Source organism: Pseudopipra pipra, chromosome 9, assembly GCF_036250125.1.
Source record: "Pseudopipra pipra isolate bDixPip1 chromosome 9, bDixPip1.hap1, whole genome shotgun sequence".
NCBI classification, from domain to species: domain Eukaryota; kingdom Metazoa; phylum Chordata; class Aves; order Passeriformes; family Pipridae; genus Pseudopipra; species Pseudopipra pipra.
Window position 1 is genome coordinate 23,730,791 of NC_087557.1, and position 25,369 is coordinate 23,756,159.

The 25,369-nt window shown below is 36.5% G+C and overlaps 1 protein-coding gene across 2 annotated transcripts in view; it reads left to right on the forward strand.

The window, feature by feature from the left end:
* The window catches only part of FAF1 (Fas associated factor 1), a 158,911-nt gene that overhangs the window by 93,140 nt on the left and 40,402 nt on the right, over positions 1-25,369 (forward strand). For both annotated transcript variants that reach the window (XM_064665251.1, XM_064665252.1), the window contains 5 exons: positions 12,106-12,201; positions 13,624-13,750; positions 14,265-14,328; positions 15,225-15,306; positions 23,770-23,924. In XM_064665251.1, the coding sequence (XP_064521321.1) occupies positions 12,106-12,201; positions 13,624-13,750; positions 14,265-14,328; positions 15,225-15,306; positions 23,770-23,924 (524 nt within the window). The remainder of the gene's footprint in view (positions 1-12,105; positions 12,202-13,623; positions 13,751-14,264; positions 14,329-15,224; positions 15,307-23,769; positions 23,925-25,369) is intronic.

Sequence of the window (25,369 nt, forward strand, 5' to 3'; positions counted from 1 at the left end):
TTGGGGCTTCAGCTTAGAGATCCCTTTGTACCTTCATCAAGCACTGTATTGTCACAGAAGCATCTCTGAATCTGGTGTGTTTTGTGGAGCAGCCCTGTAGCCTGTTTTTGCTGGAGCAGGCAGAGTTGCTCTTCAGGACTACTCACAAAAGGCATGGTTTGGTGTAAGGCAGGAGGTGCTGAGATTCTTGGGATATTCAATGAAGAAAGGGAGAGAGATGCTTCAGACTGAGTTCACAGGAGTGGTCTTACTTAGGTGCTTTAGCTCACCTTGCAGAAACCAAAATATTCAATTCAGTGCCAAGATGTTATAGAAGGACTACATTTAGTTCATGCCCTGCTGAGAGAAGCTGGCAAGAGCTGTTATCAAAGACTCTTTTTCCTCAGTCATTTAATAGTAGCAGCTTCTCTTTTATTCTGTGCTCTCTGAGAGCAGAATAGGAAGCAACGATCTCCTTGGAATACAGCAGACACCTGTTTGATAAGTGGTAATTGCATTATTCCTGGAGGATTATCACAGTGGTGCTTGTTTGTCTGTAATGAAACTCCACTATATAAGCAGAGCAGAACTTCAGTAGAAGATGTACATTCCAGGTAAGGGAAACAGAGAATAAGAAACAATCATCCTTTTTAGAAGCTCATTTTGAGAAGTCAGTAACAGCATGTTTTTAAGAGCTAACATTGCAAAAATCCAATCCCTGGAAAAGTTATATCCAAGAAGAGGCAGCATAAAAACCCTATCAGTGTTTGAACTGTTAGTTGGAAGCAGTGCTGCCAGCACAACTGCCTGAACTCTGCCAAGGAATTATATAGTTCTGGAAACATATCCAGGCACTTTTCTGTTTGCCATCCAAAACGTTGTACAATGTTGTGAAGTAAATGGCATCCCACCATAGACCAGAAATGTGCCAAGTTTGGATGATACTCTTTGTGAATGCAAAGCAGTTCCCAAAGTGTATCTGTGAATATCTGTGGCCAATATGTGGTCTGGATGAATTGTTTGTTAGTTTATACTTTTGTTTATTATTTTACTTGTTTCTGACCTTAAAAATCTGTAAATAGTTTTGTGTCTCTTCTGAATAGCAAAAAATAAATTAGTTGGGATCATACTTAATAAAAACAATTATTATACACTATTCTGTGGCAATTATGTAGTTACTTAAAAAAATATTGGAAACAGAACAGATGCTGTATTTCAACATAGAAGGCAGCAAATGAAACAGGACAATTTTGAGGAAAGGAAATACAGGAAGACAGGTTAACTCTGTTTAGTGTTTTTGCAGTCGATATGAGTCTGAATCCATGTTAAGTGCAGCTGAATTTTTCATGTTAGTGTATCAAAGGTAAGAGTAAGCAGTACCACAAATACGACAAGCAGATGCAGAGCACGTGGTGGTCCACAGAAAACTGATGGATGAGTGGACGTTGGTGCTTTCCCATGTTTTTGGGTGCTAGAGGTATTCTTGTCCTTTTTTTTTTTTTATTGACCTTTTCTCTTCTTTACCTTGATCCTCCTCTCATTTGGCAAAATAAAATGGATGAATGCTTTGACTCCTGGTATTTGTTGTCACCCAAAGGCAGTCTCTCTTTAGCTTAGCAAAGGTTTGGAATCCCAGTTTATCTATGAATAACTCTGTTAGTTGTAATACATCTTGTTTAATGAGAGAATATTTCTTTTTGGTTCCTGAGACATTCAGGAATTTACAGTGAGTTATGACCTGTTCCCAGGCATGTGTGTTTTATAGATCAATTCACACAGGTGTACTTATTAATAAACTCACTGAACCAATTTACATGCATAAGTTTTAACCACTGAGTAATTAGTGAAAGCATTGCTGAGGAACTGGAAATTTGGGAAATGTGTCATTATTTGCATATCAGTATAAAGCAATTACTAAATTAAAGAGTGCACGTTGTGACAAACATGAAGCTCCTTTACTGTTGCTTTGTCAGTGCACATTAACATCAACTTGATGTGAAAGCCTGGCTTTCTCTGCATGAACTAAAAATCCTAAGGCAGAAGTACACAATGAATCACCCAGAGTTTGGAGGCTAGCACACTGAATTGCCTTGGGGTTCAGACTGAGGAAAGAAAAAACTCATGTAAAAGACCATTGAGAAAACGTATCAGTGGAAAGTAATTAACTCAAGATCCACAATTAGCCTCATGGTCTATACTTAACTGTGTTCCAGGTCTTTCAGCGTTTATTTAATTCTGTTACCCTGTGTTTCAAATAGCTGCAAATGGCTTGGCAGATTTTTCATCCTTTTTAATATTTACAGTTTTTGTCTAAGAAGAAGAATGAGCTCTGTAAGTGATCATGGGTATTTGTTTCAGCCTCTCAAGTATATCTCTTTTTTAGCAGAATCTGTCGTACGAAGAAATATTATTTTCCTGTTGTTTCCTTTAAATATATTTGCGGTTTGAAGCAACATTAAACACTACAGTAGCTGTCCTTCTGCTTTAATTCCTAATTTGCCTAACTAGGCTCAATCAAATGAGAAATAATCCAAACCAGGGATAATTTTCATTCAGCCAGCAAACGAGAGTGGTGGATGCACAGTAATACGGCTGGTGATTAACAGGGACCGCAGCAAAAATTGGCATGTGTGTTCAGCCAGCGTACCAGAGCTGGGTGTTCCCAGAGGAATGGGCACCACTTTTTCTCAAGCTCGTACAGAAACTTGTAGACTCACAGTGTTTTTGTGAAGCTGCCTTTATAGTGGTTGTTGCTGTGACTTCAGCATTGCTTATCCGGTGTCTGAAGGACACAAGTGGCCTTCTCGCTGTGCTATGGACTCTCTTCCAGCCTCCCTCCTCCCAGCCTGTGTGCTGTTTATCCCCAAGATGATTCCAGAGCATCTTCACCGTGCTGCTGCCTTCAGCACATGTAAAGATCTCCCTGGGTTGTACCTTTACACTGTAGCAGAATAGGATGCATACTTTTAACATGCAGCCTTATGGAATTTTTGAGAATTAAGCACACCAATCTCTTAATCCTAACCTAAAGAGTTTATCAATGTTTAAAAGATTATTAGTAGTTAAAACACTTCTTTTCAGTTCAGAGCTTTTCAAACTTGTGGGTTCTGTGTTGTAACTCTACAGCATTCCTTTGTGATTTTAAGCTTCATTATAGTTCAAAGATCTACCATGGGAACATGACTGAAATCCTTGGAATGAATTTCCTGCAACCTGTGTTGACAGGTTTAAATTACGTACTCTGACACTGTTCTTGTGGCTGGATTAGAAACTTTTTTCCAAGTTAAACCTGCGATAAGTAATTGTCACAGCGCGCTGGCACAATGCTAATTTGAAGTGACGTGTCCAAACTGGCCTCAGTAACATGAAGAACCCTAACAGGTGTGAGGGGTGGATCTTCCCATGGGCCCTGCTGAACTTCTAACAGGGGAAAAATAGTAGAAAAAGTGAAATGAACCTTGAATAAAGCTGTCAGCAGTAATTATCTCAACAACACTTTGTGAGGAGTTAAAATAAGCATTACTGATTTATAACCTGAACACACTCCACCCTAGAGATGTTTTTTTCATCCAGTTAGTGTTTAAAATGAAATGTTGAATACCTGTCAAGATTTTTTTTTTAGTGGAGATGCATAATGAAAATGAAGTTATTTTCCATAGGAAGTTAATTTCAAGGGCTGTCAAATTTTTTACACTCTTCAGTTAATTTTCATATTTGTGCAATAGTTTAATAAAACAAACAAACCTCAAGCATACTTGACTCTTTTTCCCAGCTAATGCTATTTGATGTCAAAAGACAAAGTGGCTAATGTGGAATTACATCCACTTATTATTATTGTTCAAGGAAGGATAAAGGCTTACATGGTGGTAGAGAGCTTTGGTTGATTGATTTATTTTTTTTTTTTATTATTATGTACTAAACTTAAACAGCAATGTCTGTCTGACCAGTATAGACTGAAGAGAGCCCTCAGTACCGTGTAGTAAATCTTTTTGAGTCTCATAATTAATTCCATAGTACAAAAAAGCCCCCATTTCAGCCAATTTTAAAAAAAGGCATTTAATAGATTTGTTTTTTGAATTGCAATGTACCTTTATTTTACAGTGGGATACTTGCTCTTTCTTGGCGTGATATCGCTTGTTTTATGTATATAATGTATTTCAGTGTGGATAGGAGTGATTTTACAGTCTGTTACTATTGAAAGAATACTTGCTAACTTTTGAGAAAAGAGCAAACCAAAGCATAAACATTAATTCACAGAAAACCTTTAATCTCCTTAAGCTTTAAACATTACTTTTAAACATGAACATGCGGGAATTCTTAAATCATGTATCAGACTTTGTGGGATTGTACAGTGAAAAGAAGGTAGATTATTTAATGAATAATTATACAGTGACAAGCGATGGGTTTGAAAATGTTGATCACCTGTTTGTTCCCAAGGAATTTAGTGAGGGTTTGTCTGAGCACAACAAGCTGCCCACGCACTGTTAATAATGCTTGGTTAAACCCCGGGAACTGCAGCCATGGCAAGAACAAGCTCTTATGAAGGCTGTCTCGTATCATAGCATCATCTTTCTTGACATGATGAGACTCTTGAGTATTCTCAGAAATAGCATGAGTTGCCTGGGAGTCCCCCACCTCCTTCCTGCGTGGATTGGTTTCTCTGTGTTTGGGTCTCTGGCCAGGAAAAAGCGTGGAGCCATGTGATATTCTTTGCAAAACTGCAAAAAATTGCCAGAGTTCCCACACTCTTATTTCCCCTGCTTCAATATTCATGTGCAAGGGCTATGATGAATGCAGTTAGAAACCACTATGTTATTCAACTGTATAGTGAAAAACTTCCCACTCTTTCATTTCAAGTGTGGAAGCAAAACTTTCACTTGCTCTACCTCTCCCCTCTGACTTTTACACTTCAGTTTTTCCTGCATGCCTCATTAACTGCTATATCCCTTTCACCACACAAATATTTCTTGCTTTTTGTTTTACTCACTTCTTTAATCTTAAAAAAGATAGGTTGCAAAAGGAAAATGGAAATGTGAGCGAGCTGGGAGCAGCAACAGCCTCAGCTGTGGAGCAGCCTGACAAGTCTTGCTCCAGTGGTAAGGAACAAGAAGAATAACTTATTTTCTAGGTGTGCCAAATAGATTGGTTTGTATTTTGTTCCTGTTCCCCTTTTTGGGGGAGTAAAGTTAAGTTGAACTGCTCTGCAGTTCCCTAGATCACCCTGAGATTCTGATTTAAAGACCTGAGGTCTGAGGCGTAGGTCTTTTTGAACAGGAAACTTAATTTGTCTAGTGAGGAGAGATAGATGACATGTTGGTAGGCTGGGAGAAATGAGCTTGTTTGAATTCTCCAGAGATCTGCCCATGGAGAAGAAGGGATTAGCCAGGAAGAATATGCCTTGCAGACATGTAAACTGAAGTCTGTCTACACTAAGAAGGGAGAGAATTTTTCACTTAGCATGATGTTACCTGCCTGGGCTGAAATGATAGAGAATGGACTGAACCTAGAGATTGGGAAAGGCTCCCTTGCAGGAGTCATGCTGTTCAGCCAAGGTTCAGAAAACTGCTGAATCGTTTTGTCTTATTACCTTATCTACTGTTAGTGCATTTGGGCTATGAAAGTGTTTGATCCCTAATATGCCTTGTATGCAAACCCAGCTACATATAGAGTATAATAGAGAAACTAGGACAGGAATGTTCTTTCTTCATGTATTTGTGTTCAAAATACCACTTATTTCCCCCCAGCTTCAAGAAAATGCATACATACAGACATCATAGAATCCTTGGTATTTATCATACCCAAGGAATTAGCTTATGCTACAAAAAAGGTCAGAGAACAGAATAGTAAGTTTAATATGAAAATTGAAATCCTTGATAATGCTCCTTCCTCGTCCTTCTGTCCTTACCCCTTCTCTTCCCTGATGAGAGGAAAAAAATGTCATAGTAATTACTCCAACAAGAAAAAGGATCGAATTATGTAGAAGTGAAATTTTCACAGAGGAGACACCTACCAACTGTTGAGTACTTTGCTATGGACAACTCTCTTGGGTTATTTTGAATAACTGAGCATGGCATGTTATGGAATGTACTCGGTCGTGTTTGTTTCTTTATACATTAGCCATGTATCAGTGACTAACCAGTAAATCAAAAAGCTAAGCAGCTCACATTTTGAACACGGTGAAAGGACTGTCACATGAAGTATTTGAACAAGGATTAGTTTCAGTCTGTAGGTAACAGTGCATTCGTTTCTGATTAAGAATTTTTTGTGTGATGTTATGTGTATTACAAACCTCCACGTGTCTACTGCAGCCTGCTAAGCAACCTCTAGAAAGAGCTCTTGTTCAGCTGATGACCTCCTGATCGATAAAAATTATTTTGGGATATCATTTCTGTGCTTGTTATTGTATTTGTTTCTAACTTGAAACTGTGGTTAGCTAGTATTGACACACTGGTTATGGCTGAAGTACTGAACAGCAGCCACAAAAGGCTTCCAGATCTGAGTTGATATATATTGTAATAATAATTATCGAGGGTGGTTAGAAGTCTGCAGTTGTGGTAGAATTTCTTTTGTTACCACAGCTTTAGTTCAAAGACTATTAAAGCTTAGCATGAACTTCTGTTCTTAATGAATTAGATAACTTTAACTCACCATGACTTTAGAGCCCTTTTAGTAATACTTTGGTAGTTGCTCGCATTGCTGCTGTTTTCGGGGCAAAAGGAAGGTTTTTAGGTTTCAAGATATTTGTATAATCTCTATTGAAATTTGATTTCAAAGGATGAGTAACAACATTTTTTGTCATATTTTCCTGGAGATAATCTTCTCTTCTTAAGCAGCGCGCTGGTCATGCAGTGCTAACAGTGAAAGCATAAAACATTCTCAAACCAATACTGAGATAACAGAGAGAGCTGCTGCAGTTACTGAGCTGTGGAGGTTGTTTATCCAGTGAGAACTCTGTATTGTGAGACATGCTAACAGCAGATTTGTCTTCAGTATCTTCAGCTTTTATTTGTTCCTCTTGCTCAACAAGGGGAAAACAGGCATTGCCTGTTGTCTTGGACAGACTACGAGAGCTCCAACAAACAGAAATTAGAGATGTCAGTTTGAAAGATTTGAGATTGGATAATCTGAGTGTTCCTTAACCGCTTTACACTATAGAAACCAAAAATCTAAATTATGCATGTTGTATGGTAAACCCACCCACATCCACGTTTGAATATACTCAAGTTTTAATTGGAGCTGTTCAGCATTACAGAGTGGAAAGGATGTATTAGAAAGATGTACCCCCTTGACAATTACACATGCTGTGGCATCTTTGGGAAGGCTTCTTTCTGTGGCTTCTTCATCTGTCTGTGCTTGTGAGTGCAGCTGGAAAGCTGGAATTATACTTGTACCTCGCTGTTTTTCAGGATGACAGAACTGCAGGGCAGGTTATTAAGACTTCCTTTTGCCTAATATACTACAAGCTGACCTTGAGTAGGACTGATTTTTTTATGGGAGATTTATGAAGGAGAGTCAAGTATTTTTATTTTGTACACTAGAATCTTGTTTGCTTACCTTATCTCTGAGTTTTAAAGGCAGGAAACATGGATTATTTTCCTTTACCTCAGCAGGAAATGACACTATGAGAATTCCCCCTTTTAGTTTTTTATTGAAGCAGATTATATACAGACAATTGTAATTCTGTATTTAGAAGTGCAGCTACTTGAATAGTTCGACTGATTCACAGCAGCCAAGTTATACAGAAATTACATTCCTTTTTATTTTTTATTAAAAATCCAGAAGGTTTGTCCACTCCAAGGTTTTTTATTTTGGTTTAGGTTTGCCATTGTCAGATAATGCCTGTTGATTCGCTTGCTGTGTGCGACCAAGTGAAATCTGCCATCATGGATAGAATCATCTCCTTTGCATTTGGATCAGGTGTTCTCTGAATTTCTGTCTGATGCTTTGTAAGATTTATAGTTTGACCTTTGAATTTCTGAGAGGAAATGATCGAGAATCTCTAGTTTATGTTCATTAAATGATACTAGAAAATATTTTGCCGTGGAAAAATACCTCTCCAGTGAGTTGGAAAGGATTCTTCATTTGAGTAGCTCAAAGAATAAAGTTACCCTGTGAAGGCTACCTTTTAAGTGGTCTTTTAAAGGACAAAAAGCTGTTTTTTAAAAGTGACAAGTACTGGGTGATACAGCTGAAGGGCTCCATTTAAGTGTCTGTGTGTTTAGATATATGCATTAAAGTACATTTATGTACATTAATGCACATGTAGTGCTCCCACACACTCCAAAATCCCAAAAGACACTGCTCTTGTAGCAATCAAAAACGTAACAAAGAGCACAAAATAAATCAATATTCCTACTTCCCTTAAATATTATCACTTATATTTGCTTGTTTTTAATGGTTCTCATTTAAAAAAAAGCTTCATCCTTTTAGAGAGAAAGGATCCCTTGATGATAAGTATATTGTGAGAAGCACAACCTCCCAATAATTGAGGATGAGAAGCAATGTCTGGTTCTTTACAGACTATTGCCTTAAGCTGGCCACTTTGGGTGTCCAGCTATACTCTGTAAGGCATTAGAAAGCTTAGAGCTGGCCTTCACTTTCCACATTAGATATGGTTGCTGTTCAGATCTCTTTTGAAATGCTATTTTTCTCCATCAGTGTGTGGCTGAACATGAGGAAAACCAATTTGTCATATCCAATTACTATTTTCCTGATGCAGTACACTGAGCTTATAATTTTTGTATCAGCATTTCTAAGTGAAGTGAGCTCTGCAGCTGGAGTTCTCTGCTGGTATCATTCTTTCTGTTTATCTTTCTCAGATCTTCAGTATCTTGATTAAATATCTCTGGACTGGTACGAGAGACTGAGTTTGTTCCTTTGTTTGTAATTTCAGGAGTCTGCAAGAGTGGGAATTAAGTTATGCCAACAAACTCTTTCTAGAAGATAAAAGCTTTTGAGATTATGGACTTGTAATTTTTCCTATTATTCTGAACATGAGATGGCAGCACTCTGGAATTACAAGATGTCTTTCTTTCCTGCAGACATATTTGTATCATGAAATATCTGGAAAAAAGAGCATTTTTAGATTGTTCTGAATTTTATTTCTAGATCCTTCAACATAAAAACAATACTTTCTAACAGGCAGAATAGTTTATTGTTGAAGGCACCTGGTCTCACTCTAGATTTGTCAAATATTTCTGGGGTAATCTGGGAGTTTGACAAAGAATCCTGCATGTTTGGATCAGAAAAGATGTTGCTTAAGTTTATCCCCCAATTTCTAATGCAGGGAATTGAAATACAATTGATCTTACACTGAGTATTTACAAATAATATTAGTGTCTTACTGTTGGAAAGCACAAGAGAGCACCAGACTAATTTTTTCCTCTCTAAATTGTAAGATTTGGTAGTGGTCTTTCTTTTAGTAGTTAAAATCTATTTGAAGTAACCTTTGTGCACTCCTAGTCCAGATAGTACCATTACCTTTTGAATACCAATAGCAATCCATTCAATGTCCCTGTTGTCTCCTAGAAGGACTCCCCTGCTGCCACTCTCCCTGGAATGTTTGAAGTTTTATTGTCCTTCTCCTTAAAAAGCTATAGGAAGCCAAACAACTTTCAACAAGCACAAGCAGTGTATACATAGTGATGGACCAGAGATCTGGCTTTCCAATAATCATCTGGAGTTACTTTTTGCAAGTCATTTTGGCTGTTTCTGATTCTGTTTTACTTTCCACCTCGTGTACCTTTCAGCTCTGAGAGCATTTGATTTGCACATGTGTACATTTCCTATCTAGAAAAATAGACTAACCTTATTTATTTTTGCTTTAATGTATTATTTATTTCATAACCTGTATCTAACTCATCATTGGTGCACGAGTCCTGCATATGCATTTCTCAATGTCTTTTCTTGTGCATGTGAAAGCTCTAGTACCCACCTAAAGGTGATTTTCATGAAAAAAAAAAAAAGAAAATTCAGAAAAGTTAGTGACTTTTGAGTTTTTGCACAACCAGATGGGTTCATAAGTTAGAGAATGTCAGGTAGTCAGGCTACAAACCAACATTTTCAGTTATGGAGTTGGATTAAAGAATTTGTCCATTTCCATGGGAAAGTGGCTGCGACACAGTGATTTGTTTATCTGACGTCCTGCAACCCCATTTGGGAGTAGGCAGGTGCAGTATTTAGAAAGAAAAAGCTCTCCAAGAGCAACCTGAGGTCTACAGTTCTCGCACGGAGACCCTTCAGCAGGTGTTCCCATCAGTAAATTGGCTTGTGTTCAAAATACGAGGAAAAGTTGAGGTTTACTATCCATGACACCAGGCTGAGCTGCCTGGAAAGTAATCTTTTGCTTGGTGTTTTTATGATTTCCAAAATAAAGCTTAAGCTTTCTGGTGCAAGAGTCGTTCTTGTGAGAGGATTCTTCTTAGAATGAAGGTACCTTTATTCTAGAAGAACGTTGATGATGCCGCTAGTTTATTTTGAAGTGACGGCAGAGCTATTTCTCCTGGCCTTTCCTTTGCAAAATACTTCCCAAAAATGCTGAAGGGGAGGGTGATTTCTCACACAAATGTGCACAAACCCCCAACATTCCAGCAACTGTCTGGAGAGAGGGATGAAACAAGCTCTGATGTTGAACCCCTTCTGCTGTAAGCTCGTGTTTGAGAGACGCTTTGACACTATAATATAGGGTTGCAAATTGGAATTGCAACACCCTGCAATTGGGCCAAGTGATGAAGCAGCACAATAACTGCTTGCTTGATCTTACCACTCTCTCTTTAATGTGCACGTAAAAGACACCGGGAGCCTTTCCAGGCATCTGTCGGGGTATTTGATGCTGTGAGATAGGGAACTGTAGTCTGTGTGTGGTTGGGGGGGTGTGTGTGTTTTACCAGTATTTTATATAGTGTGGTAACTACAGGGCAAAGTTTCAGCTTTTAAAACAGTTGGTTTTGTTTATTTTTAAAAGCTTATAAAAATAATAATTGAGCTGGTGGATTATTACAGAGAATGCAGTTCTTATGCTCTTGTCACAGGAGTTTCATAGGTAATTGGTCTTGACCTGTATGTCATCTTTAATATTTCATTTGCTCCAGAACATTATAACTCACTTCCTTTAAGACGATTACTGTGCTTTTTACACAGCTAAACTTCTGTTTAACCTTGCTATGAGAATGTGACAGTAGGCTAGTTCAGACAGGTTAACATTCATTTGGTAACCAGTCTGCTTAATCAGCCTGCTTCAACCTGCAGCAAATTAAATCTTTGTGAGTTCTAGCAGACAAGTGATACAGTCATTCTGAATTACATATAAAAAATAAATGGGGTATCTTCAGTGCTCATGGCAGTAAATGAAATTTAGGGTTTACGATTTATTCTTGGATTTTTGTTGAGGATGATTGAAATGTATTTTACCTTACTGCTTATAATGTAAGTCTTTCATTCTGTACCCTGCAAAAATACTAATAAGCTTTATAGGATCTAGAAAATCTCTTTCTGTCCTCTCTGTGTTTCTTCTGAAAGAACCAATAGAAACAATATTTTAAACATACAGTCAGAACTATTGTTCTTCACTTCGCTAAGAATTGTACAGCATCAAATATTTTGTCACTGTCAAAAATTAATCAACTATCTTTATTTAAAAGCTATTCACATTGTAAAATCAAACCATGTATTATCAAGATAGGGCTTAGATGCTTCTGAGCCAGTGCTGTTTCTGCTGGCACTGGTTCCTGAACATCCCTCCTGTCTGTGCTGACTGCAGCTTTGCCAGCACTGCTGGGTTTGTGTGTGTGTCTGTATGAGAAACGTGGCATGCACCTTGACATTTATAATGACCAAAAAGGAGATGAAATGTATTTTTTTAAGTTGCCAGTGTGATTGTGTCTGTTGCAATGTCTGCTGATAAACTGTTCTTTCAAAATAGGTTTTTTTTTTCAAGATGACTTAACTGTTGGGGTTTTTTTGTTGTTGTTTTTCTGGCTTCTTTCCTTATGTTTGTTTAAATAATTCAGTCTTCTGCAGTGCAGCCTTTAGTTTAAACCTCAAAACAACCTTAAAAAAACCCAAAAACCAAAAACCAACCTTCAGTTGACACTATGGCTTTAATAAATGATTATTGTTGTTTTGTAGATGACTCTTGCTGTATCGGGGCTGACTTTCCCTTGCCATCGACTTACAGTTGGAAGAAGGTCTTCACCTGTACAAACGAGGGAGCAGTCAGAGGAGGTAAGAACATCATCCTTATTTTACCAGTATACTCTAGGAAGAATCAGGGAAACCTCATTTTGCAGTGGTCACCATCCCTTGTCAAGTATGTCAATAAAATTGCATCTTTAAACAATCAGTTTACAGTTCCTGTAGCACATAATTGTGGCGAAGTAAGGAACTGGGTAAATGACTCATTGAAGAAAGAAAAGAAAAAGTAATCAAATCACAGCAAGATTGAAAAATACTCCAAATTAAATAGAAGGTTGAAACATGTATTTTTAGTGTTAGCAGAATGAGATGTTTTCAGACTGTATAAACTCCTGTTTCATTGTTCCTAATTATTATTAGTTTAGGTTAAAATTTCCATTACCTTTATCGTGCCTTAAAATGAATTTAATATATATTCATAAGAGAGAACTGTGAGGTAAGGTCAGGATACAAGACTGGATATATGGTGTTGGGCAGTTGTTAAAAGTTAGAGGATGGTCAGACAACACTGTTCTAGCCATACCTGAACAACTTAGCAGGTTAAATAAATGGTTATTTTTTTATTCCTGAGATCTACCAGCATAACTGTGTATCATTGTTGCTTTACTCTTCCAAAATGATCTGACTTTGTTCACTTTGTTCACTTGTAGATTTTTTTTTTGTTGACTAGTTGATTCAGTAAATGTTCTTTATTTGAAGTCTTTTTTGTGTAGCTGTTGTAGAGAGAGATCCTGTGTGTTTGGAGCTCTTTGCTCCTCTTGTGATCACTCAGGTAGAGCTGAAATCCCATGTTCCATAATACCCTTCGCTGCACATTCGGCAGTTCATGTAGGTTTTCTCTAGTGTGCTATCACTGTAACTTGTAGGTCAAGCAGAGCTGGAATACTTGTTCATGAAAAGAAGTCAATTTAGAAGCAGGTTAAGTTTAAATTATTGAAAACAAGGTTTTTCTGAGCTGTTCTGTGTTTCAAAGGACATGAGATCCAAAAGATCTCATGGGAGGGAGATGAGACCGTAGCTCTTCGCACAAAAACGTTGATATTTCTCCTTTGTATTGGTATGCCAAATACCAATGTGAAAACCACCACTGTGTGGCTTTTCTCATTCTTTCTTATGCAGTTACACCAACTGTAGTACCATTAGATGGAAAACAGCATTAACTTTGGATAAAATTTGCTCAACTCTGGGTATGCAGAGAAAGTTCCTTCATTCTTTACTAATGCGTTTTGTCACATAATACTGCTCTCAACCAGACTACTGCTAAAAATTAGGTCTTGTTTATAAAAAGCAGGGTGATAATGCTGTATAAAATAGTAAAATAAAATGCAGTTTATTGTGTTTTTGTAGAAATGTGTAAGTATTTTTCCCTGTATATGTATTGTGTGTTTCACTGAAGATGGTGTCTGTAATAGAAGCTTACCGTGGATTTTGTTGGTTTTTTTTTTTATATAGCAATGCACTGATGTTCATATGGTTAGTGATAGTGATGGAGATGACTTTGAAGATGCTACAGAGTTTGGAGTTGATGATGGAGAAATGTTTGGAGTAGCATCATCTGCCTTGAGGAAATCGCCAATGAGTAAGAGTTGACAATTTGCAATTAACTGGTCTTTGTACAGCAGTAGTGAAGGCAGAGAGGTGTGATGAGTCTGCAGAATAAGAAATAGGAAAGTATCTTTTGATAGGAATGTTAGAATTGTTTGAGTATCATGTCTGATGGCTGTATCAAATGAAAACACTGCAGACATAGTTGGCAACTCACAATATAGTGGGTCAAGCCTTTCAAGCCAGTCCTTTCATTTTAATATATTAAAGTATGTCCACAGTGTTAGCTCAGAACAAGTGATATATCACATTACACTGGACTTGAGGATTTTACTGTTTGGAAAACCTGAATATATTCATGAGACCCTCTGGAAATTTCATGTCTTTCCAAAGGTTCATAGTCTGTAGTCTTTCATTAAATTTATATGGTCAGTTGGTAACCACTTCAGTAAGGTGGCAACATGAAATATCTGTGAAGCAACTGAGTTTGCATATTACAAGCTGCTTCCATAAGGATGCATTTAATTTATATTCTTCATTTTTTTAAGTGCCAGAAAATGCTGAAAATGAAGGAGATGCCTTATTACAATTTACAGCGGAGTTTTCTTCAAGGTAACCTTAGTCTATTAACTGTGCAATTCTTGTTACAAACTAAGTTAAATTTAGTAAATAATAAAAATGAACCAAATGCACATATTTTCATGTGGGATTATAGCATATTTATACATCCTAATCTAATTTATTTTAATTTGAACTTTGTCAGAGCTGCTTCTGAAATAAAATTATTTCTCACTCCAAGTTAGAGTGACAGATTCTTGCCTTATTTATTTTGCTATTAATTGGTATCATTACTTAATTATGTAAAGGTCATAAGAATGATAAGGACTCTGATTATGTGTAATAATTTTATTATGATACACAGGAACAGAAAAGCTGAAAATTATTAATATTGAAAAATACATAGAGTTGCATTGAGAGTTTTCACAATAATGAAGTTGTTGGGTAAATATCTATTTTTAAAAAACATAGAAGTGCTGTTTCTTTAAAACTTTTTAGTACAAAATCATATGTTGCTAAACAGTTGCCATGTTTCATTGAACAGGTAGAAGCTGCAAAGTAGTGCAAAGTTTATATGCCTTCTGTTTTCACTCCTCTGTGATGATGTTATGTATGTGAGATGCATTAAAGTGTAATGCAAGAATAGCCATCAGTTAACCTTTAACGAGAGGAAATAAATTGTGATTGGAAATTGTGTAGAAAATTGTATAGAACTTACAGTGTGCGAGTAGAAGGTTTTTATGATAAAATTTGTAACGTAATAGTTCGTTACTTTGAGATTTTGAATGTTGGCTTCTAAATGTTTCCCTTCTGTCCTTTAGAAGTGTAATACTTCTTCTTTCTAAAGATTTAGCCAATGCATTATATTTACAGAATATGTGAAGTGGTAGAATATTGAAATTACTTATTTTTGTAATTAATCCATTAATTGGAAATTTTGTCTCAAATAGATATGGTGACTGCCATCCTGTTTATTTTATTGGATCATTAGAGGCTGCTTTTCAAGAAGCCTTCTATGGGAAAGCTAGAGATGTAAGTGTGTATTAAAACTACTTTATCTAATATAGTGGGGAAATGGAAATCACCTTAACTGTTTCATCTTTATTTTTTAAAAAGCTGAACTACATTTTGGAGTTATCTTGGGTTTATTGTTTGGGAAAGGTTGTACTAATTCAATTGACTGACTAAAATACTTACCTTGGGGGTTGTTGAAATTAATCATTCGGGCTGTATTTTTATTGGAGTCCTTTAGTTGTCAAAGTTACTCTTTTTCTTCCCCCCTTCACTTTTCTTCCTGAAATAATGGTGTCCTAGCACCAGATAACACTGCCTGCGAGTCTTGTGGTTGACAAGTTCAGTGTTGCATGTTGGTAACTCCTTTGAAGAATGGCTAATGAAATTGTAAATTTAAATTGAAAGGTCTCTTGAAATACAGTGTGCTTTTTTTTCTTTCTTTGTACAGCCATTATCTGCCAAGTAAGTTCCAGTACCTAAGGTTTGGTTATTTAGTTTTTCTGTACATCCAACTAGGCATCTCAAGTTTCTGTTATTCTGTGCACAGTTTTAAAATCAGTATTTTAATAAAATTAGAATGGGGATAGTTTATTTAAGTTTTGGTGACTTGATTTACTAAGGAGAAACCCAAAACCCTGCATAATTAAGCACAGATAAAGCTGAAACACAAACAAGAAAATCGTGCTGTTTAAATTTACTTTTGTTTTCTTGGTAGATGTTCAGTTTTAAAATGAAGAATGTTATGGCTTCCTGTAGTTATTCATATTGGAGGGGTAACTATATTATTTTAGGGGCTGTTCTGATAAGTGTGCAGTGTTATGGATCCATACAGTATAACTGAAGTTAACACATACTTAACACTCAAAGTTTAGTCAATATTTTCATGTCTTTGCACAGATTTCAGAGCATAAATGTATACCTAGTAATTCAGTGGAAAAGTATTAATTTATAATAATTTGTGAAATTATTAATTATTTTTATGTTTAGAAAAAAATGCATGTTTAGAAAAAAAATCATATGAATTCAACAAGGAAAGGGTTTGAATTGGGAAGTTCCCTTTGTATCATTTAATCACAAATAATTGGCAGTGTATCAGTGTAATAATGGACAAAAGCCCATTAAGAACTTACATAAATAGTTTGATCTCTATAAATCTGATATTAATGCAGTGCAGTTGCTTAGTTTTTTAGTACTCAAAGTACTTCCTATACTACTTACACAGCACATCTGAAGTTCATGTCACCTTACATTTATAATATTTTGCAATGTGTTCAGACCAGATCCTCATCATGATAAAGTTATGTATTTGTATATTTAGGAAAGTATTTTTTTTGTTTTTGTTGTTTGGATTGAGTGGGTTTTTTCTGAATATCATTTTTGAATCCCACCTACCCTACAGAATGGCGTTATTTTTATTGTGACATTCTGACTTTAAACAAAGATATGAGAATGTGTAAATACCATTTATTTTCACTGCTTTTTCCTGTTACAAAGTAATTTTTTCTGTACTGCCTCCTGGAATGCATAATTGAGGAAAGGGATACATTACTTTATATTTTTATAATTGCATTTCATAAAATAATTAAATATGTATATCAGTATTAAAAAAAAAAAGCTTAGGAGAAATTGCAACCCGTATGTCTTGTCTTCTAATTTATACTATGGAGGGCACTTAATTTTACCAGGGCAACAGATGAGCTTCAGGCACCAGCATTCTTCACTTGAAGTGAGAAATTGAGTTCCAAGAGTAAATAAAAACAAGATTGAAGGTTTAAATCCTCTACTAGGCTTTTTGAACTTATATACTCATTAAATGTTTATTGGAGTGGTGGGATTACGAAGGATTTGGGCAGCTTCATCAACTGGTATATACTTAATCACTAAGTAAAACACTACATTTGATAGAGTGTTTCTCACGATGCCACACTCAATCCATCTTAATGAAAACCGCTTCAAACTGATTTAATTTGAGAGCACTTGGCAGCTCGAGTGCTCAGAGATCTTAGCCTTTTCTTGACAAATTCTCAATGCTGTCCAGAGCAGAAGGTGCACTCTACAGTTCAGGTCTAGTGAGAGAGCCATCAGCTCTGTTTCAAATCTATACTGTGGATACTTTTTTCCCTCAAAACCCATTATATATAAACTTGAAGCTTTTTTTTTTCAGAAATATTTTGATTTGGGCTATTTTAAGAAAATTGACTTACGTCAGAACGTATGTTTTGAATGCAGAATATGAGTTAAAATTGTTTTTAAGAAAATAGATAATTCTGTTAAATCTCAATGTCTTTTCATTAGAAAGGATGATAATTCACAGTTATTTAAGAAAATATTATTTGAAAAAAATACCATGTAAAAAAATTTAGGTGTTTGTTACCTGTGTGTTTGAGTCATTAGACAGTGAAAATTAACATAAATGATGGGTATCTTTTTCCCTTTAGAGCAGCTGCTCCCACAGCAGTGCCAGTTTTTGTAGGAGAGATGGAATGAGATCAAATGTAGCCCTGCTTTAAAGCCTGTATCTCTCTTTAGCACAAAAATATAATACCAAAGATACAGAGTTTTGCCTTTAACAACCAGAGTCCCTGGTGATGAAATCCCAGGTATCTCCTGCAGTCTGATAGTTAAGGGCATTGTATGTTCATTTCCAAGGCTTATTGTACATATATATAAAGCAAGAAAATATTTTCCTTATATTTTTTTTAATTGGGTCAGGAAGAGAAAGCGAGACAGAGGTTTAATAAATTAACAAATGAGCTGGTTTTTTGTGGAAGTCTTACCCTCTACCTATTGTACCAATTGGAAACCAGCATTTCTCTACATCAGTTTCTGAAGAACGATCTTACTCTTGCTCAAGTAGCTACAGTGCCACAGGTATTCCCTACACCAATGCCATGGAAGAAATTTTTTAATGGGCATGTTTTAAAAAGATGTTTGGGGGAGACTTCCTTGTGCCTGAAAGCAGTTTATGGGTGTCTGGTGTTTTGAGACATCAGGGGGTTTATCTTAATTTAAGGTAGTGTTGTTATTCATACTGGATCTTAATGGCTATATTGAATCTCACTGAACTATATATATGAATAATACTGAAGTATTTTCTTTTATTGGAGCTTTTTTGCCTTTTCATTTTTATAGGTGGTTGCTACTCTTTTATTATGAGAAAGAATAAAGACATTGCCTTTGCCTTTTCAGCTCTTTTCTTTATATACCTCTGTCAGCTCACCTCCTGTTCCTCTCTCAACCTTTCTGTCCACTGACTTTTAATAAATATGTGAAACATCTCTCTTAGCACAGATTGGTATTGTCACCTCAATATATATTCCTGCATGGCGGAAAATGAACCGTGTTTTTCTTCTCCTTGAGTTCTGTCTTTTAGGTTCAATTTAGTGGCAGCACCATCCCTCTCACATATGAGTTCTTTATTTCCTGAAAACCTAGAAGAACGTATGCTCCTTCCATGATTTGCCATGTTCAAATAAAAGCTCTTTTTTTGCTTTTTTTTTCTTGGTAGTAGCAGAATTTTCCTTCATACGGGGCTTTCTGTAGTATTGTTTTTATCTGTGTAGCTCAGAAAAGTGTCCCTTATTATTTCAGCTAATTAAGTATACTGAAATTACTACAGATTACAGGTGGAGAAATTACCACTTTACCAATTCTGATTAAACATAAATAACCTTAATCTACATGGGCAGGTTGAAACTGGAGGACAGATAGAGGAGTGTAACTCTGGGTTTTCAGGAAGAGGGAAGCACCTACACTATGGTAGATGTCAGTACATATGCTCCAGTTAAGTCCCGTGTTAGTCACCTGCATTTTCTTTTCAGTCTTGCCTGATACATGTTAGCAGTTCTGGCCTTTCATTCCACAGTTTATTTCTGAACTAGTGGATGATTATTGTTTAGAAATCTTTGCCACACCATAACAGCCTAGTTACGTGTGCCTACACACCCTTTATTCTTCATATCTGAAGAATAGCTTCATCTGAAGGGTTGCTCCTGGGTATGGGTCTCTCTTCAGCATCCTCTGTATTTGATATTAAATAATGGCAGTTTTTTTTAAATTGTCTGCTACACTCTACATTTCCTCTTCCTTCAGTCCTTGTGATTTATAGATCTTATTTGAGTTTGATGTTAATTACTGGATTCTGTTTGCATTATGTAAGATATCACTACAAGTGCAATTGATTGAAATAGAGATACAACAGTATAATAGGATCAAATAGTTGGAAGATGAAAGTAGGCTAAATCAAGCTTTAAAACACACCTTTACCTGGGAGAGTGGTTTGCTGTTTGAACACCTTACCATGGTTCCTATGGATTCTTCATCACTGATGGATTTTTGAGATTAGATGTTTTACTGAAAGGTAAAATTACAGAAAGATTAAATTAGGAATTAGTTTAGGGACATTTTATGCCATGTATAATACAAAATATGATATCAGAAGGTTGCATGGATCATTTCCAATTTTAGGAACCTATGGGGTGCAGTTTATTTCAGATCCACTTCTATAAGGTTAGAGACTGGTTAGTGCCCCTTGTCGTTCGCTCTTGGGTTTCTGTCTCCTTTCCTTTGATTGGTGCAGGGGAATTAAACAATACTTCTCTTCAGCAGGTTTTGCTCTGTTATGTGTAATACACAGACAGGGCTTCCTATGAATTTCCATCTGCCCTATTCCTACATTGATCTTTATTCAAAGTGGAGTAAATTCAGAGGTGTATTGCTTCGGTGTTAGAGAAGGTTTGCAGTCTGCTTAGGGAGAAAAGAATTGTGTGTGATAGGGTAACTGATCCTGTGATCTCCAGGATCCACTTAGACAGGTGGATCACATTGTGCACTTCAGAGGTTTAAAGACTTGCAAATTTGTTCATTTGAATTAGCTCTCACAGCATAAAACTCAGAGGAAAACATTAAGGTCTTGATTTGTTAGCCTACCACCTTGAGATAACATTCATGCCCCTGGCAGTTGTTGTTACATCATGAACATTTTTGTCTCAGTCATTACTTGAGTTTATAAACCTGAGATTCAGAGATAACTGTTCAGGTTTTGCTGACCCTTATGACTGTGTTGCTATTCCCATCCAAGTTCATATTCTTCTGAGGCATCTAAATTATGCCAAGCTGGCTGAGAAGCTTGGAAATCCCATGACCCAGTGATATCAATTTAATCACCTCATGAAAGTCTATGTTTCTTTTTTGCCTCAGTGACAACTTTTCCTTCATTTCTTCTAATTCTGTACAAAGTGCATTAACTTTTCTGAAAGGAGCAGGAGTCTGCTATGCTTTGGATGACTTGGCAGAGAGGTTCTATGGTGCCAGGCTACAGCTGGGAACACCTCCCCTCTCCGTGGGCTGCCCTGCTACAGTGCAGCATCCATCTACAGCCCACATTTCCTTCCAGTGTTCCAGGAATATTCCATCGACAGATCCAAATCAGGCAGGAGAGGTCTGCAGTGCTTCACTGCAAACACAGTGGTGGTGGAGCAAAGGAACAGCAGCACTGCTGACTGTCTCATGCAGCCTAAATACAACAGAGGTTGCAGAAAAAATGCCTGAGATCTGGATTTTTTAATGTATTTATATAGTAAAGATGCTGAAAACAGTTAGGATCTCTTTCTTGTGGCCCTTTTTCCTTTGAAGGAACATGAAACCTGGAGCTTAGAGTTCAAGCTTTTAGGACCTGAAGTCTTACTGACATTGATGAGACTGACACTCCTGAGCATGTTTGTAAATTCAGGCCCCTTCTGAAAATTCCAGCGTATGACTGCCTGGTCTTCAGCATGCACATACTCTGAAAAACACATCCCTTGGTGGTTTAAGTTCCTGAAGTCCTAAGGCCTTTGGAAGTCCATCAGGTATTCAGTACTTACAACCTTTTTGGTATTCCATACCTTCGTAGGGACTAGTAAAAGTTCTTCCCCATCGGATTTTTTTTTTCTTGGTTTTTCATGCAAAGTGTATAACTTGTGAGTCATATTTTTGAGAAATCCAACACAGGACAGTCTAGTGCTCCATTAGTAGGCTTCTTTTATGGAGTTCAAGACTGTTCAACAGTTTTGTAAGCCTATTTTAATAGTATTGACTGAAAAAAACCCAGTATTAGTCATCATAGAATCCTAGAATTTACTCTGATTTTTCAAAGGCTTGAAATAAACACAACCAAAACTTGCTTTTAAATATATGCTACCATGGGGTAGTAAAATAAACAAACACAAAACCAAACCTGCACAACAACAGCAAAACCAACAAGCTCCAAGCTGTGAGCCTTTTGTAATAATGCATTTTTCTAAGGAAGAAATACCCCTGGCTTCCACTAAGATTCTTCAAAATCAAATTTCAGCACTTCAGTTCCGCCTGCTACCTCTTTGCATTAGTCATAGCAATGTGCCTATGCTGCCCCTAACATTTGGGAAGAATTATCAGGCACAAGTACAGTCTTTTGTATGTGATGCAGTTTAGTCTTTGCACGGTGAGATTTGTTGATGCAACAAAAATTACATTGCCTTGGGAAGTAGCTCAGTGTAAACCTCCATTGTGTTTGTGCCTGTTCTGTTTACTGAAATTTGTCCCTAAATCTTTAAGCCTAAAACTGTACATATTTTGAAACATTCTGTTGTATGGAATCTCATATTTAACAGTTTCATGGGGTTGTTTCTTTGGAAGTAAAAGTGTTTCTCAAGAGCCTTTTTTTCTGTCTGCTCCCAGTGAAAAGAGGAGAGCAAAGCCATCCGCTTACCACAAAGCAGTGCCACCACAAAGGAAAGATTAAGGGTTTAGAGAGAGGTCAATGTGGGTTTTTCTCTAACTAAACACTTTCCTAAAGTTTCCTTGTGGAAAAAATAATGAAGTCATCTCAGAGTTTTTAAAGAATTTTTATTTCTTTTTCACCGTCTGCATTCGCTTGTCTTCTCAGCATGGATGTTTAATCTTTCTAGGCTTTGTGAATTGGTCCAAATGAATAAGTGGTGAGCTGTCTCTCTAGGAGCTAGAGGCTTATTCTAAGGCCCTAATCACTGAGTAAACACATCTTTGCCCTCCCTCTCTTACAACTGCTATATAATAGTCGAGATTCTAGCACAGTAACCTGGATATTGCAGGGATCGACGCTTTGAAATGCAGAACGGCTGATCCTCAAAAACAGACAGTGCCTGATCTTCCCCTGCCTCTTTCTTCTTTTTAAATTAAATATCACCACAGAAATGCTGTTTTATTGCATGATATTGTGCATCAGTGCCCTGGATTTTCAAGTTTAGTTTCAGTCAACATTGTTGGCTGCACTTATATGGATCTCTGCATGTTGGGCTTATTAATGGTCCTTCCTGGCACATGTGTACGTGGTTGTGAAGAACATTTAAATTAAATTAGACAAACATTAATGCAAATACTAATCCCTTTCCCAAAGTCTAATGTTCAAATGTATTCTTCCTTTTATAAACAGTCATTAAATTTTGTCCAAAGCCAGTGTATGAGATGAGAGCCATACAGGTTTTTTTTTACAAAGACAGCTTGTCTCAGAATCGCATCCTATGTCTTGCTGTATCAATACACACCAATATCTAGGGTTCAGTGTTACTTCTGATGAAGAGATTTGAAATTACTTTAAATAAAAGTCTGAAAATAGCATTTATCATATCGTCTCAGCAAATATGTTCAAGTAGTATTTTAAAATAAAGTAAGTAATATATATATGTATGGGGGTATGGGGGAATGGAAAACTAATTTTCTGAATTATATTTATAATTCATTGAATATCAGATACAGGTCCTTAACTAGATCATAGCTTCCCTGTATTTTTGCAGCCTGCTTTCTAGATTTGCATACACATAGACTGGCTTTTGGTTGAGACCACGTTTTGATCTGAGATTATTATGGGGACACAACACAGCTCAGTGCTGCTGGCAGTGAAGCCTCCCCACATCATATGGCTGGATGGAGAGCTGCCAGAACATCCAGCATATCACTTTGCAAGTTTGGGGTCTGTAGGCAGCTGTGTTCTTACTCATTTACCTCTTTATTTGGCTGCAGAGGTGGTGATACACTGTCATTTTTTCAGGTTATTTATAATAATTTTATGTCATAGATGCTGTTCTATCAAGAGACGTGTTCCTTGCTCGGGGAATTGTTCCAAATGTTATCTTTATTGGGCAACAAGCCAAAAAAGTTCACCCATTTCTTAAGATAACTCTATTAATAAGGTTTTTGGTTTTCATCAAATGTTGCCATTTTCATATTCTAAGCATATAATGTATTGTGTTTTGGTATCTGAAATAAAATATTGGGAAGCATGGAGAATATTTAAGGATTTGGAGGGATGGACCATTTGACTTAGAATCTGCTGGGTTTTTTCCCCTATGTGTGCACATTGAGATACTTCTTACCCTTGGTAAACTCCACTGGGTGTGCTAACACACGAATCTGCAGCAGCAATTTTAAATTGCTGAATAGCCTGAGGAAGTTTTCACTCATCTCTGATCATGTCTTTTCCAGAGAAAGCTTCTTGCTATCTACCTCCACCACGATGAAAGTGTACTAACCAACGTCTTCTGCTCACAAATGCTTTGTGCTGAATCTATTGTCTCCTACCTGAGTCAGAACTTCATAACCTGGGCATGGGACATGACAAAAGAAGCAAACAGAGCAAGGTAATTCTTTGAGCTGTGAGTGGAGCAGCTTTTCTCTCGAGGAAGACCTTTATCTCTAGCTATCAAATCTTTTGTTGCTTGATATCTTTTTAAACTAAAAACTTCATGCTCAGCTGATCAGTGAAGCTTTGCTGAGTGATGTTCACTGAGAATTGGGTTGACCTTGTTTGCATTGCAAAGTGACTTCTTGTTCCTGTGCAGGAAAAAAATATTAGAAGAAATGATATCCTTTTGGGTTTGAGTTTATTTTCAAACACAGTTCTAGGAATGTGTCTTCACAGTTTCGCATTGCAGTGCCATAATATTGTGTGACACTAATTGTGTGTATGTTGGTGTAACTGCATGAGAGCTGTCTGGGATAATAACTATTGTCGTTAATGAAAATCATATTTTGAAAATAACATTCATGTGATAAATTAGTATTAAAAACAGATTATGCAAAGAATTAAAAGCTTGTAATTCATATGAACTTCTTTGAACTACAGTTTTCTTACAGAACATTCCTTTGGTAATGTTCAGATATTTTGGATTTAATAGAATAGAAGCTATCCTGTGTCTTAGGCCATCATCTCACTGATGGGTAAAGATATGAAAACTGTAGATTCCACTTCCTTCTGCACCTTTTGTGTGTTACCAACAAATTTTCTTACTGTTATACTAAGACCTCTCTCTTAGTTACCAGTTGATCAGAATCTGCTGAAAATAATGATTTTATTATTATTATTATTATTACATTTATAAATCAGATTTGTTTGGTTTTTTTAACTTGGACCTTATTCCATCACTTTTATTTACCCAGAAGATGACTGAGTCTTGCCAGGATAATGTCTTGCATATGTTTATTATAATTAGAGTTATTCTAACTTTTATCCAAAAGATGCAACAGTAATTTGGGCTGGAATAAGGTTACCACTTCTTTACACAATTCCAGTGATTATCAAACAATTAAAATTATACATTTATGTTTCTTTCTCTTGTGGAGTACTAGAATAGAGCATTAATACATTCTTGTTCTTAACTATGTAAATTATAGTTAATATTTCTTTGCTGAAAGTGAGCTTGGAGAACAGAGCAATCTCTTTTTCTAATGCACTTTTTAAATTATACTTGTGTTTCTCAGGAATTCCTCACTTGAATTTCTGTGTTTCGTCATTGGAGGGATCAGCAGCAATGTTTCTAGTTTAAGTTATTCTAGAGAAGAGTAAAAGATTATGGGAAAAAGCAGTTGCAAAAACAGATGAAAACTTTCTAAAAGAGAAACAAGAGAGGAAAGAGAAACATCTAGGTTCTTTCATGGGACCAAATACATAGACTGGGAAGTTGCTTAAGTCTTTTGGTATTGCCATTCATGGGCAGTAAGGAGCCTCCTCCTTTTCTTTTATCCCACAAGTTGGTGTAGAAGGAAACACTATTTCTAAACCATCTGTAGTGGCTAAGTTCAGTTG